We start from the raw sequence: 14,558 nt of genomic DNA on the forward strand, positions 1-14,558 counted from the left end.
GTAAAAGAATCCTGAAAGAAATAAAAGTCTAATTTTTCATGTGATAGTATCTTCCATGATTTTTTAACTTTCAATCTTCAAATTATTTCATATACGCTTACCTTTGGTAACTTTGCTTTCATAATCCCTTAAGAACATTTTATCTATTGTGTAATATAGGCATAATTTGTCTTTTGGTTTATGTAGCCTATATCCCCCAAAAACTTGTGCAATATTCTCTCCAAATGCTATGACCATATAATATACCAATAATCCAAGGCTTTCCACTATTGAATCTCTTCACAGTTAAGAAATATCTGTAAAGTTCAACCACAGGAAATTATTGCTAATCTAAACCCAATGTCCTACTGAATCATGTACTGGCTATAACCATATCACATTTCTCATCCTTATTCTTTGACCACATCACATTGCCTTACTTACACCAAATTCTCAAATCACCTCTAAATAGGAGACTAGCAAGTCTATTAAGCCATTTTTCAAACTATGAAATACCTTCAAACTCAACATGTTCAAAAGCTAAATCTACTTTCTCTAAATTTCTCCTTCAGTTATAACACACATATTTTTCAAGACACTATCATCTGAAAACTCATGAACATATGCTACTGTTTCTCCTTTTTCATGTATCCAGTGATTTTTCAAGTCCTGTCAATTATTAATTAAAAATATTTTCAGGTCCTCCTTGATGACCTATGGAGTAAGTCTCAGCACTGATCCCTACTAGGGAAGTGACCCACATGGCACAGCAGGCCTCTCCTGTCTTGTCTGCTGTTCCCCTCAGCAGCATATTTCAGTCTGTCTGCCTGTTTTGCTCCCCACTGTCTCTGGTGAATCGCTCTCCTGCACACACACACACACACACCATAACTCTAGCCTATACCCCAGTTCCTTTACACGAAAATTAAAAAAAAAAAAAATTCAAATCAAAGGCTTTTCTCAATTCACTAATAGTGTCCTCATTCATATTTTCCTGTTTTTTTGCTAGACTATTCTGATACTCTCTTAACTATATGCTTTACAACACTGCAAATAATTTCTCACACTGCTGCCAGAAATACATTTCTCAGTATAGATTTTGATATAATCTTTAAACAGCATATTAAAAAGATATCTTTTACTCTATCCGCCATTGAAATCTATCAAAAACAATATAAACAATGAACATACGAAAAGTAAAATCCAGTACAACGACTGAAGAATATAGCCACAACTTCTAACTACAAAATATGGTGTTGACTAATACTTTGAAATATGGAAATAATCTAGGACAATGGAAGCCAATTAATTTACCCTGAAAGTTCAATGAACTGTAGGCGTGTCCATTAATGTTGCAGTCATAAAAATGTCATACAATATTCTGTTAAAAGCCTTATTTTGGGCCCTCCCTGGTGGCACAGTGGGTTAAAGCACAGCACTAAGAAGCTAAAGCCACTTCAGCACGAGTTTGATCCCTGGCCCCAGAGGTGATCCACAGGTGCAGCAGACCTCTCCTGACCCGCCCGCTGCTCCCCTCAGCAGTGTACTTGTCAGTCAACCTGTTTTGCTCCCAATGTCTCTGATGAATCCTCTCACGGTCCCTGCACCTCTGGCTTGTACCCCAGTTCTATATGCATAAATAAATAAGTCTTTTAAAAAAAAAGCCTTATATTCTAGGGGCAAATGTGGGCCACAAGAAAAAAAAGAAATATAATCACATAGCATATAGTTGATACAATCTAAGTAAGAGTGGGAAGGTAAGATGGCAAGATTCTACTTACCCAGTCAATTTTATCCACATTCCAATATTTTTTTAAATCCCGAAATTGTATTAACATCCCCTTCAATCCCACAACAATGATACTTGCAAGAACACACTACAAATGAGAAATAAGTTAATAAAGAATTGATATAAAGATTTTAACCTAAATTTTAAAGATATCACTTTTCTTTGTTTTTTAAGTTACTTACTAGATAAAAGCAATTATCATTTAGAAAACTAAAATAATATTCATATTTTTAAGCACTAATTTATTACTGAACTGGAGTAATATAATGTAATATCAATTCTAGAAAATAGCAGGTTATAACTTAATGCCATCTAATTATAAGAGTAAATATTAAAGACTGATCATCCTTTTAATAACTATGTAATATAATTATTCACTGCCATTTGTTTGAGAGTTATTTGTGCAAAAGTATTAAATGTTTAGGTCATGTATTTCTTTATAATAGCTTTGAGTACCAATTATCTGGCTCCATCTCAAGCTATTTATAACTCTCTTGAAAAGTAGACTTGGTTACTGGAAGATCATCCTATAGAAAGGATTTATTCTTATTGCCTGAGTGGAGAAATAAAACAAGAAAGGACTCAGATATCTCCCTGAAGTTCAGATGCTAACATTGTCTCAGGCTTATGAAGAGTAAGATAAATCACTGGTACTCATATTCTTAGACACAGTTAGGTAAGGTGGTGCCAAGGGTCCCATGTCTGGCACACATTTCCTGATGGTCCAAATTCTGATAACATTCTTCCTGTGTCTATTTGGTAGAACTGCCTCATTCAGCTCTCCAGATGAGCACAGAATCAATGTATTTCCACAATGTCAGTTCTATACAATACCTTCACAATAGCAAACATCCATGATGTCTTCCATTTCTCTTCTACCCAACATAGTCTGTTTCCAACTCATTTCTACTCAACCATTATTTTCACCCCACACTTTTCAAATTTAGGATCATGGAGGATACATTTCAAAGACATTTTAATACATGATGATTCTCATTAAAAATAAAGCTAGAAAGCAGATAATGAAAAGCACTACTGTACCATGGGCAGCCAGTAAAGCAAAGGTCCTATTGCATAGATGACAATCAGGACAAAAATGCAAGATATCAGACAAGCCACCTGCAAAATATAAGAAAAACATAAAAGATAACTTTGGGTTTTATAATTACCCCAAAGTTATGGGGGGAAAGATCATTCTCACTTCATCTTGATTAGAAGAAACAAAATGTGGGCACATGAGTGTTAAAATGGTCTATATATTGTCACTAAAGGAACCCAAATGTGACAAACAGGTGCCATCAAATTAAGTCAGAGATGAGAGAAAAGCAATTCCACACAGTGAAATCAGACACCACCAGCTTTTACCACACATCACAACAATGGCCTTTTTTGTTTGTTTGTTTCTTAGGGAAAGTGACATTTCAATTAAAAGGCCTTTACCCTGTTGTGTTCAGCCTGATTTGACTCCTTAAGTTCTGGGTATTTATTTGGATAATGGCAGAATACGAAGCTTGAGATTTTCTGTATTGATGATAAATTTCCACTGAAGCTTTTACTCTCTTCTTTGGAGTTCTTTGTTAGTAAAACTTTTAGTATGAAGCAGTTATATGGGATTATGAGAGCAATCTCTTGCTGTGAAACAAGCCTCACTTTATTAATCCTGAAAAGTCATTAGTATCATGTTCTGATTTACTCAACTGCTGACAAAAGGCAATTCAACACACCTGACCTCTAGCCATGCTGCATTTGATGGGGAACTGATTTCACCTAAGAAAATACTCATGTCTTAATAAAAACATTTAACCAAAATGTCAACCTAGTTAAAAATAAAACGAAGACTTTCACAGTATCACAAATATACCTACAGTCATTATGGAGATCTCAAAGTTTATCAGGACCTATTAAAACTACTAAGAGTTAATATATACAAAGATAAAATCGCTATTTAATAACAGGAACTGGCGAGGACACCAAAACTGAATTCTCAGACACTGCTGGTAGGCATGCAACATGGTGCTATCAACTTGGAAAATGGTTTGGCAGTTTCTAAGGAAGTTATGCACCTACTAACCATCTAACCCAGAACCCCTAAGAGAAATGAAAATGTATGCTGATGCAATACCTGTATGGAAATTTTTATAGCAGTTTTATTCATAAACAGCTAAAACTGTTAAATACATGTTCAACAACTGGTAAATAGAGAAACAAATTGTGGCATACATACAATAGACTACTACTCAGTAATGAAAAAGAATAGACTGGTGATGCACAGAACAACACAGATAACACAGTCTTTAAGCTGAGTGGAAGAAACTAGACACAAATTCCCTCCATATTTAATGGAACTCACCTCCAGAACTCCAAGCCTTCATAAAGAGGAATCAAATTCTTCTGTGGAAAATAAGTCTTTGGGGACATAAGCTTTCTCCATTAAAAAGTTATAGTATGCCAAATAATTGTTTACAGATTATTTAGAGCAACTGATAATTTCACATGACAAGAATTTTTAAACAAAAAAACCTGTTTCCTCTCATTCCATTGGACTGAAGAGAGCTTGGTGTGAACGAGTAAATTCAAATAACCCAGTAAATCTATGCTTGTATGGAAAGAAAGGGATATCAGTTACTAAAATTTATTTCACAATAGAAGACAAAAGCATTCATCCCTTCTGCAGGACTTTTCTTCATGCACTTACAATGTGCATTTTTTGTTTCAGAAATGAACTATAGACAGCTGGACTCTAAACTTTCTGGAATGATCTGAGGCATTGAAAGTTACAGTGACTTTCCCAAGGTGATAGAATTAGGGAGTTAGAAGGGCTCCATAGAGCCAAATATATTTTAATGCTTCTAGATATTGTAAATACAATAAAGCTTTCATTTGGATCTTTAACTTAACTAAATTAATAATTCTATTGTTATTGTTATCTCCAAGTTAAAAGGCTTTACATCTTGCAGTAGGTTGACTTACTGGGTATAAATCGAATCCCCAAAGGAGTCAGAGCTATTTAAGGGATTGTTCCATAAGATCTTGTCACATAGTGCATTGGTTCCACAAACAGCCTATTTAGAACAAAGCTTTTAAGATGTGGTTTGCCAGCTCCCTCATCAAGCCATGGTAGTTATCATGCATACCTACATCAACGTAGTAGATGCAATGTTAAAGGTCTAAAATGACTGCTGTGGGAATGCCTCCTCAACTGGACAAGGATATTAAATCAGAGTATTTCTCTGTACCATGGAATGGAAATAGTTAGATGACTAGTGACCATCTCTATAAGAACAGAACAGGACAGAAACGCTCTGCTGCTTAGCTTTATTTTCCTTAACTAGAGTTCTGTTAAATATCTTTTGAAGTCTGATGAATAGAATGTCATGCAGAAAATACATTCAATAAAAAGTACTTAAAAAGTTATGTGACCTCCAGAACAGAAAAGAGGTATTTCCCCAGTCCAAATGACAAATAAACCTGAATTTTAAAATAACTACAAATGTTCTCAAAGGTTCTTTCTTGTAAACATTCATTGTTGAAAGTTACAATAATTAATCAGATAGTTTTATTCTTATTAAAATAGTAGTTAGAAAAGCAGGTAAGTACCTAAGGAAATTCCAGCGACAATCCAAACAGTCAATACGAAAAAGTCATACAAATTCTATTCCAACCTTTCCTGTCCATACTGGAATTTTATAGATTGAAATTTTCCGAGTAAGGGACAATATATTTGAGTACAGTTCATGTTAAACATTCAAGTTCAGTTCACAAATACTTGAGCGTATGGTTACCCAAGATGTAATTGCCAATATAGATGATGAATTTACACTTGAAATCACTGAGTGTAAAAATCAAATTGTTATGTACAAAAAAACCAAAATGGAATGAAGATTTCACATCTTAGTTAATGATCTGTAACAATTATTCATCAAACTATTATGCATTCAGAATTTGTTTCTTGTCCTCTGCTCCATTCTATGTTCATCAACAATTATGTTCATTGGCTTAATATTATATATGAATGTTCATTTACCCATCTTTCTCTTGATACATGTTCCCAAAATCATGAACTATTCCCTAATCAAATTTCTCTACAAATGCCTCCAAAAGGTATTAATAAAAGGTATGCTACCAATAAATTTTATACATAAAATGTTTTATAAAATCTCACTGATTCTAATTTTAAACAAATGTGATTTTTTAAAATAATGGTTAGCTATAAATGTTAATTTCTTATGTTAAAATATACATGAACTTTCTCATGGGGAACACTGGTTAGGAGTGTGGGATTCGATATAAATCTACTGGATTCAATCCCTACTTTCACCACTCCACCACAACATGGATAAATTAATTTAATCTTCTTTTCCTCACTTTTTAAAAAAGACTTATTTGTTTATGCATACAGAACTGGGGTACAAGCCAGAGATGCAGCAGCAGTGAGAGGATTCACCAGATACAAAGTGGGCGGCAGAATAGGCAGATTGGCAAAGTACATTGCTGAGGGGAGCAGTGGATAAGTCAGGAGAGGTCTGCTGCACCATGTGGGTCACCTCCAGGGCTGGGAATTGAACTTGCACTGAAGCGACTGGCTACCTTCATAAGTGCTGCATCCTAACTCTTTGTGCCACCAGGGAAGGACCTCCTCACGTTTTCATATGGAAACTGGGGATGAAAATTATATCTCCTTCACAGAGTTATCTAAAGGGTCAAATGAGTTCATTTATATAAAAAGTATGACTCAATATTTGCTTCCACTAGCAAATTTGCTCTCACACCACCACCATCGTAACAGTAATATCATTATATCGCCAGGGCCATGTCACAAATATCCTATATAAAACCTAGTATATAGCACATTCTCAGTGAAAGTTGAATTGACTTCAGTTTTTAAATATATGTATATATATATATATTCATATTAATTTCTTCTTTCAACTAGAATGTACACAGACATTTTATATATTTACACACTTGTACCTATATATAGACATTAAATATACTATCAAAGGATTATTCTACATACAGTCCTTTTTAAATTGTTTAATGAAAGTGAACAAAAAGGGAAATTTCAAATTGGTAAAATTAACCAAAAAAATAAATTAGAGGCACCACTAGAGGGAGCTTTAATTCAAAGTTTACCAACAGTAAAGCTGCCATTAGGATGGACTTTTCTAGTCTGCACATTCAATAGTTCAAATTCTGGAAGTGTCATCCATTTATAAGAAAGAAGAGAGATAGCCTCCCTTAAAACCAGTTACAAAGAAATTACAGAAGCAAAGATACTTTCATTCCTCCCTCTCTCAGAGAGAGTCCATTGGCCCCTGTTGAACAGTGAATTTACCTGAGTCTTTGCTCCGGTGCTGTAGAGACCTGCAGTCCTTCCCAGGGCAGCAGCATTTGGTATACAGAAGAAAAATGAAGGGATCACGTTGCTGAGACCATGGGCCAAAAATTCCTATTAATAAGGAAATATATCACTTGTAATTCATAACCACCCCTTAGAGACAACAGGTACTACTTATCAAGGAACAAAGTTCTTTTGTATTCAATTTCTCTTCTCCAACTATTTGTGATAAGAACATAACAGAAATAGAAAATGATTATTCTCAATGAACCAGAAACTGTACCAATGACTATACTCATTTAATTTTCTTAACCGTATAAGAAAGTACACACCTTGGGCCTCCCTGGTGACGCGCTGCTCCCCTCAGCAGTGTACTTTGTCAGTATGCCTGTCCTGCTCCCCACTCAGTCCCTGGTGAATCCTCTCACCCTCCGAAACTCTGGCCTGTACCCCAGTTCTGTATGCATAAATAAACAAATCTTTTTTTTTTTTTAAAGGAGGTACACATTTTTAACTCTGTTTCCAATCTCTCTTTAGGATTCCTACAAACAAGACTTTGTTCCCATCATAGCAACGGCATTCTAAGCTAAATCCAGTGGTTAATTCTTAACTGGCCTTAAAATGGTTTTTGACAGAGTTCAGTGGCTCACTTCTTCTTCCTGAAAGACTTTTAGTTTATTGCTATACCTTGGTTTATTGTTAGCTCTTGGTTTCCTCCTAGCTCGCTGATCAGCTTTGTGGTTCTTCTGTATTTCCTTTGTGCTGTGGCTCCTCTCAACTAACAAATTATAATTATTGGACTACTCTTTTTTGTCTCCATCTTAGCTACCCAGATACATACTGACAACTCCCAAGCACCAGACTGCACCACTCTCCTGACTTCAGGGTCTTAGAGCCAATCTCCTACATAACATCTCCATTTGAATGGACACATGGACTATTACTATCGCTCCCAACCTGGTTTGCCAACATTCTTCCCCATCTTAAATTCTAATTAATTGCTCCAAAAGCTTTAGAGTTATTCTTTTTTTTTTAAAGATGTATTTTTTCATATAAAATTAGGATACAGGCTTGAGGTACAGGGGCTGTGAGAGGATTCACCAAAGGCAAAGTTGGGAGAAGAACAAGCAGACTGATGAAGTTTACTGCTGAGGGAAGAAGCGGGGGAGATGGGAGAGGTCTGCTGCGCCATGTGGGTCACCTCCCTGGCGGGAGATCAAACTCATGCTGAAGAGCCTGCATTTAGCTTCACAGTACTGTGCTTCAACCCGTGTGTCACCAGGGAGGGCCCAGATTTCTTCTTGATCCTTACATTTCTGAGACAGCACCCACATCCAATCCAGAATTTGTCTACTTCTCATCTCCTACCTAGCTACACCCTGAGATGTGTGATCAAAATCTCACCTACATTATTGTAAAAGCCTCCTGATGTTTCCTGCTTCTATTATTATCAGTAACAACAAACAAATACCTCTGTCCTCATAGTTGATGTTCTAATTAGGCAAGGCTGACTGACAATAAACAAGATAGTATGGAAAGTAAAGCAGAGGAAGCTGTGGAAAAATCTGGAGTTTGGGAGTTTAGGTACCAAGGACCTCCCTGGAAAGGGTATATGTGAACAATAGAGTCCTGCTGATATCTGAGGGAAAAGGGTCCTGGAAACAGGAACAAGTGCAAATGTCCTGAGTCAATAGCAAGTGCAGGGCTTGAGGAAAAGGTATGAAAACAGAGATAAAAAAGGTTGGTGAATATAAAAGGGAGATAAAAACAGAGATGAAAAAAGGATGGGGTCAGTTCAAAATAGCCTTTCTTGTAAGCTTTGTTAAAGAGACTTTTCATCTGAGCATGATGAGGAACCACTGAGGGTCTTGAGATGAGGAAAGATGGTCTGTGCTGTGTGCCATTGAATTCCTTGTATCTAGACCAGTGCCGGGTACATAGGAGAATTTATTATACATTATCAAATGAGCAAATCTCCTTTGATACACATGACAAATCTAAGGCACAGAAATGACTATATTAACTAAATTCCTGTGGTATCAGTGTGAGATTTGACACAGGTAACTTCACGCTTCTAACGGCTATCTCATAGCTCTTTGCAGACCTGTGCAGAAACAGGGCCACAAGGCTTGAAAGAAGATACTGGCAGAAGTATTGATGGACTCAGAAATAGGATCATCAAATCCTTACCTTTGGATAGTCTATGAATAGACCCTCACATCCTTTCGTTTTGTTTGTTTGTTTACTAAGAGGAGCAAATAAAAGTAGTCTCTAACGTTGAAATCCATAATTTTTAAGTGTCAGCATGCACTGATAAATACACTTGGGTTCTCTCCTAAAACCAACTCAAAAAGAAGGTCGAGAGATCCCCTCTTTTTTTTTTTAAGTGTATTATAAACAACCCACAAAGGCCAGATATTCAGATTTTTATGAATGATTGAGAGATATGTCTCAAGTTCAATTCTACCCATCCTTGCCATACACTTAAGACAGTGGTATTTGTCATGAACTCGGTATTTTCGGATCTGAGAGCACACAGTACAGTGATACAATAGCTGTGGGAAGGGCAAACATGCATACTCCACCTGGTTGTCATCAACCGAATATTTGAATTTTTTGGCAGATCCTTGAGCTAGAGCCAGTGAGGCCACATAGCCTACAAGTGCCACCCCAAAAGCTTCAGTGATGACTGCAGAGAGGACGTTCATAGGAGGGGCTCGAGGGGGAGGAATTCTGCGGGAAGTAAGAGCATATTGAAGTCATCAACCTTCATGTAATTTCTGTAACAACTTGCAACAAATTCAACTGCGGTAATGACTCTGAAGTTTACATAGAGTATGCGGAAGACCCATGAGAAAACCAAGCAGCCTTGCCCTTAGAAACCCTTTGTTTTCAACATTTTTTAGCAGAAAAGAAAAACTGCAAGGCACCCCACAGGGACAGCTCCATGTGTCTAACTGGCATTTATGCCCAAGGGAACTCAGGTTACACCGCAGAAACTCTGACTCGACAAAAATTTCCTAGATCTGAACAAAAGCAAATCTGCAGCGTTCTTTCATTCGAACCTTTCCAAACATTTATTTATTTGGCTGGCGTTAGAGACTGTATCCTGCTTTGAATATTACAGGCTATTGTACAGTATGGTTTTTGAGTTAATCCTTAAATTTGCCATTGAGTTCATTATCTTAACTGTGTCTTTAACTCAGCCTCTCACAGTAGACCGCTAACATCACAAAGTTCAAGAAAAATATGCATAAAGGCTCCATCTATCCTCTGTTGAGAAATATAGGATAACAGGTAGTTGTTGCCAATTTCAAAAACAATTTCAAATATTTTTTCAGCTAGTATTTAGTCATTGTCTGTCTTATTGTCTGAAAACCACTTGAACTGGGTATCTTCAGTATCTTCATTTATTTATCTGTTGTGTTACCTTGGAAGGCCTACCTCCCTCCAAAAAAAATAAAATCTCCCTGATACAAAAGTAGAAGAAAAACAAATTTCATGTTAATTTATTACCATAAGTAAAATATCATCCTTTTTCATGTTTGCTACTTTATTTAAATCACCCCGCAACCTCCAGGTTAAGTGCCACTGTATGCACTCTGAGGAGGAGAAAGCATTTTAAGATGTAGATGATGAATATGTAGTCACGAAAGATAGGGTTTAATCTATTTTCAGAGGCATGATCTTTTTGTGAATCCTTAGAAATCTTAAGGATGGATCTAGAAATGTCACTCAAAGGAGAATAAGAGAGGATAAAGAGGAATGAGTTTAGCCCTCCAAAAACTTCATTTCTTCACTACAGGCCCTGAAATATATTACTATCCAAAAACGCTACCATTTCAAAGTACCATAAGAACTTTTTTGTTTCAAGAAAATTGAACTTGCTTCATTAGTATTAATAATAAACTGACCTAGAAAGGCATAGTAAGTTGACTTGTAGAATTGAAAAATAGAGAAGCCTTTAGAATAGCAAGTCAGAATTTCACCTCCAGTTCTTATCTTGCATAGGCTAAAAACAGAATTTTTAAAAATTATCTTTTTAATTTTTATAGTGTTCATCCAATTTAATGTGGTCAGAAATCAAAAGGCAGTACTGGGAGATAAAAATATAGAGGGCACGACGTTTTCCCAAATTTAAAATATTAGTGTATATATACATCCCACTTAACAGAATAACTCCTGAGCTACCCTCTGATACTCTCTTCCCAAAGATGCCTTTGTTTTCTTTCAAACTATATTTTGACCAACTTTATCTTGTTAATCTTCCTCTCAGTGTTCAGAGGAAAGTTTTGAACCAGATAGGGAACCATGTTCTCTTCTCCACATATACCCTCTCTCTCTAAAATTTCTGTACTACCTAGTCAATGGATTTACTATTTCAAAATATTCATGTGTATTTTTCACTAACTTTTCAGTGAAATAAGAATAATGATGTGTGAGGATATAGAGACAATATAAATTCCAGATTTGGATTTGTATGTTCAAGGCCCCCATTTTTTCCCCAGATTCTAACTTTGTGAATCATTTCAAATCTTAAACCTATGCTGTGTAAAATAGTATAAACTTCCCTACTAATAGGTTAATATTTTCTACCATTTTAAATATAAATTAATGAGAATTTTGTCCAGTAGAGTGTTTTTGACAGAAATGAAATCCATATCCACCTACACTTAATCTTTTCTTCCATCAAAAACAAAAAACAAAGAAAAATAAAGGCTACATTACCCTTTTGGAATATGACCAACTACTTCTAATCCATATGTGTTTTCCATATTAGTACAATAACAAGCAAATGATGCAGCAATAATCTGTGTGGTTCCATTTGAAAAAAAAGAAAAGAAAAAGAAAATTATTACTGGCCTCTCAATCACCTTAAGACTTTTCAAAAAGTAAACATTGTTCTTGTGTCCCATGGTTATCAGGAGTAACATAGTAGTTAACAGACTTAAAAATTAAGACATTTTAAGTCAAAATCTCCCTCTGAGATCTGAGGGAGTTTAATTTGCAGTCTTCAAAATTAAATAGTCTCTCAATGTTATGGTTACTCTATTATCCTAACCTACATCTATCCAATTATGTCTGATTTTGAAGGGCAACAGAACACAGAATAAAGGAGTCACTGTGTACATGTATGAATGAGTGTGTGTGTGTGTGTGTGTGTGTGCAGGTACCATATTTCATCCTCAACACATCTTTTTTGACACCAAGGGATGCCTTCTAACAGCACATTTTCCCTCCATTTCAAAAATTTGAGATCTTGCCTCAAGGTCTCTAATACAGGTTAATAAGTAGTGATGACTTACAGTCTCTTCAATTAACTTCGGATTTTGAGTTTTGTTATTTCTTGAAGTTAAATATGCTGGTAAATAACATGTTAGGCACAATGCTTTGAATTACTCCTATGGAGTTTCAGGCGCCTGATACTATGCTAAGATACCTGATATAAAAGTGTGATATGTAATGATACCTGGAATAAAATGTGGTATGTAGTAAACATACATGTTCTCTGCCTATCTCCAAAGTCACCTTTAAAATGTATGTTTTGCCTGCTCTGCTACTCTAGTTTTTCCCAACTAATTTCACATTCTCTCTTCAGACTTCTGATAATTTTATTAACTCCTGGAAACTTCATATGGTTTTCACATCATGTTGGTATCAGTTTGAAATTATGTATGTGCTACACAATTTTGGTTTAAAAAAATACTAATTATGTATTCAAAGTATAAATTTACTATATTCATGACCAGGAAGAAGGTATAGTAAAATCATACTAACAACATAAGGAATATCTAATAATGTCCAGTGATATTATTTTATAGGTATTTTATCCTGAGTATATTTCTGTTCTCTATAATAATATTTAACTGACCGAGGTTTTAAAATATCAAATATACTGTAAAAGCAAAACAGCATAGAAGATTTAAAAAACAACAAAATGAAAAATTTTTAAATATGATAGTTATTTTCTACATAATATAGTAGTAGTTAAGGATTCACACTATTAGGTTAGAATCAGAAATATCAACATATTCAAAAAATCCTAAGCAATTATATTTCCATAAAATACTTATATCAGGTTTCAAAATATTGTCAAGTTGTTGCACTAGGTTTACTATAGGTGTTCCTTAACTTCTTTTCATTTGCATAAAGTTTTCGGTATTAACAGATCAAAGATAGCATTGCTACCTTTTATGATTCATCATTTTCTATGTATATTCTCGTTAATTTGTGTCAGTTGTAAAAGAAAATATAAAGAAGCCACAAGATACTGGGTCCATATTGGTCCATAGTCAGATGCGTTACCCACTGTGCCACTGGCTCACACCTTGGGTCCTTATTGAAAATGAAAGTGCACATGATGCTCCAGACACACAGCCATGAGCAAAAGTCATCCACCTTTGTGCTACAGAAATGAATGACTGACATGCCTCTGAAACCATTTTCAGTGTGCTGGTCTTATATGTCTACATACACCTACACTATTTCAACAGTAAGAAAGTCTATGGCAATAAATGAAATTATGTCGGCACCACTTCTCTCATGCATGTGTAATGCAAAGAACATCAAAAAACTAAAGTCACTTAATGGTAAATTAGTGAACTGTGGTTATGTTAACATTTTATTTTCAACTTAATTTTTATTTAGCTAAAAGTTCCTTGTAGATGACTCTGAAATTTCCACAACATATTTAAATGCCATGTACCTTGGGATCAAAGTTAACTTATTTCTTGGCAAGGTGTTAAAACAATCGATCATAGACACCCAAGCCTGGTCAATGCAACTTATGAGCATCCTTCCAGTAAAGCAAAATTAGGTAAGTACCAAAGCTACCAATAATCCTGCCAAACCATTAATGGACATTTGCCATTGCTGTTTCTATGTTTATCTATGAAATGTCACATGGACAGATATGTCCAATCAGACAGATTTGATGTCACATGGAAAAGTGATATCACTTTTTATTTCTTTGACAAGCATCATGCCAGAGATCTTTTGATACTTACTAGTAGAAATAGCTCCTTATTTAAAAGCTTAGGCTGTATGTCCTGATATTTATGCAAAAAAAATTGCAAACATATGAGAAATGCTGTGTAAATGGAAAACATGTGTGTCTCCTTTTTAAATTTATTGACTCAAAATGTTTCCTGTTCTTACATTAATGTATAGCCACGCAAATTAGCCCTACTTTAATGAGAGACAGGAGTAGCTGTGGGTTACTACACATAAAATACTGAGTCTCTACAGGTTATTCCAACAAATGGCAAACATCGAAGGGCAGAATGCTAAATGTTGATTTCATACTTACCAAAACTAAATCGACAGGAAGAACAACTTTAATTTTCCTTTTAAATTGTTCATTTAGCTCTTTAACCAGAACAAGCACCACAATACTCAGCAAGGATAAGAGCAAAGCTTCCAATCGGACAGACCTGATGTTTTCAAAGACAT

At 35.3% G+C, this 14,558-nt stretch overlaps 1 protein-coding gene across 1 annotated transcript in view; it reads right to left on the reverse strand.

The window, feature by feature from the left end:
• The window catches only part of SLC26A7 (solute carrier family 26 (anion exchanger), member 7), a 91,194-nt gene that overhangs the window by 21,554 nt on the left and 55,082 nt on the right, over positions 1-14,558 (reverse strand). The window contains exons 5-10 of the mRNA XM_004679736.2: positions 14,416-14,558; positions 11,835-11,917; positions 9,692-9,839; positions 7,104-7,217; positions 2,810-2,887; positions 1,761-1,856 (exon numbers count right to left, since the gene is read on the reverse strand). Of these exons, the coding sequence (XP_004679793.1) occupies positions 1,761-1,856; positions 2,810-2,887; positions 7,104-7,217; positions 9,692-9,839; positions 11,835-11,917; positions 14,416-14,558 (662 nt within the window). The remainder of the gene's footprint in view (positions 1-1,760; positions 1,857-2,809; positions 2,888-7,103; positions 7,218-9,691; positions 9,840-11,834; positions 11,918-14,415) is intronic.

The sequence above is a fragment of the Condylura cristata genome, unplaced genomic scaffold, assembly GCF_000260355.1.
Source record: "Condylura cristata isolate star-nosed mole 26May11 unplaced genomic scaffold, ConCri1.0 scaffold00009, whole genome shotgun sequence".
Lineage (NCBI taxonomy): Eukaryota > Metazoa > Chordata > Mammalia > Eulipotyphla > Talpidae > Condylura > Condylura cristata.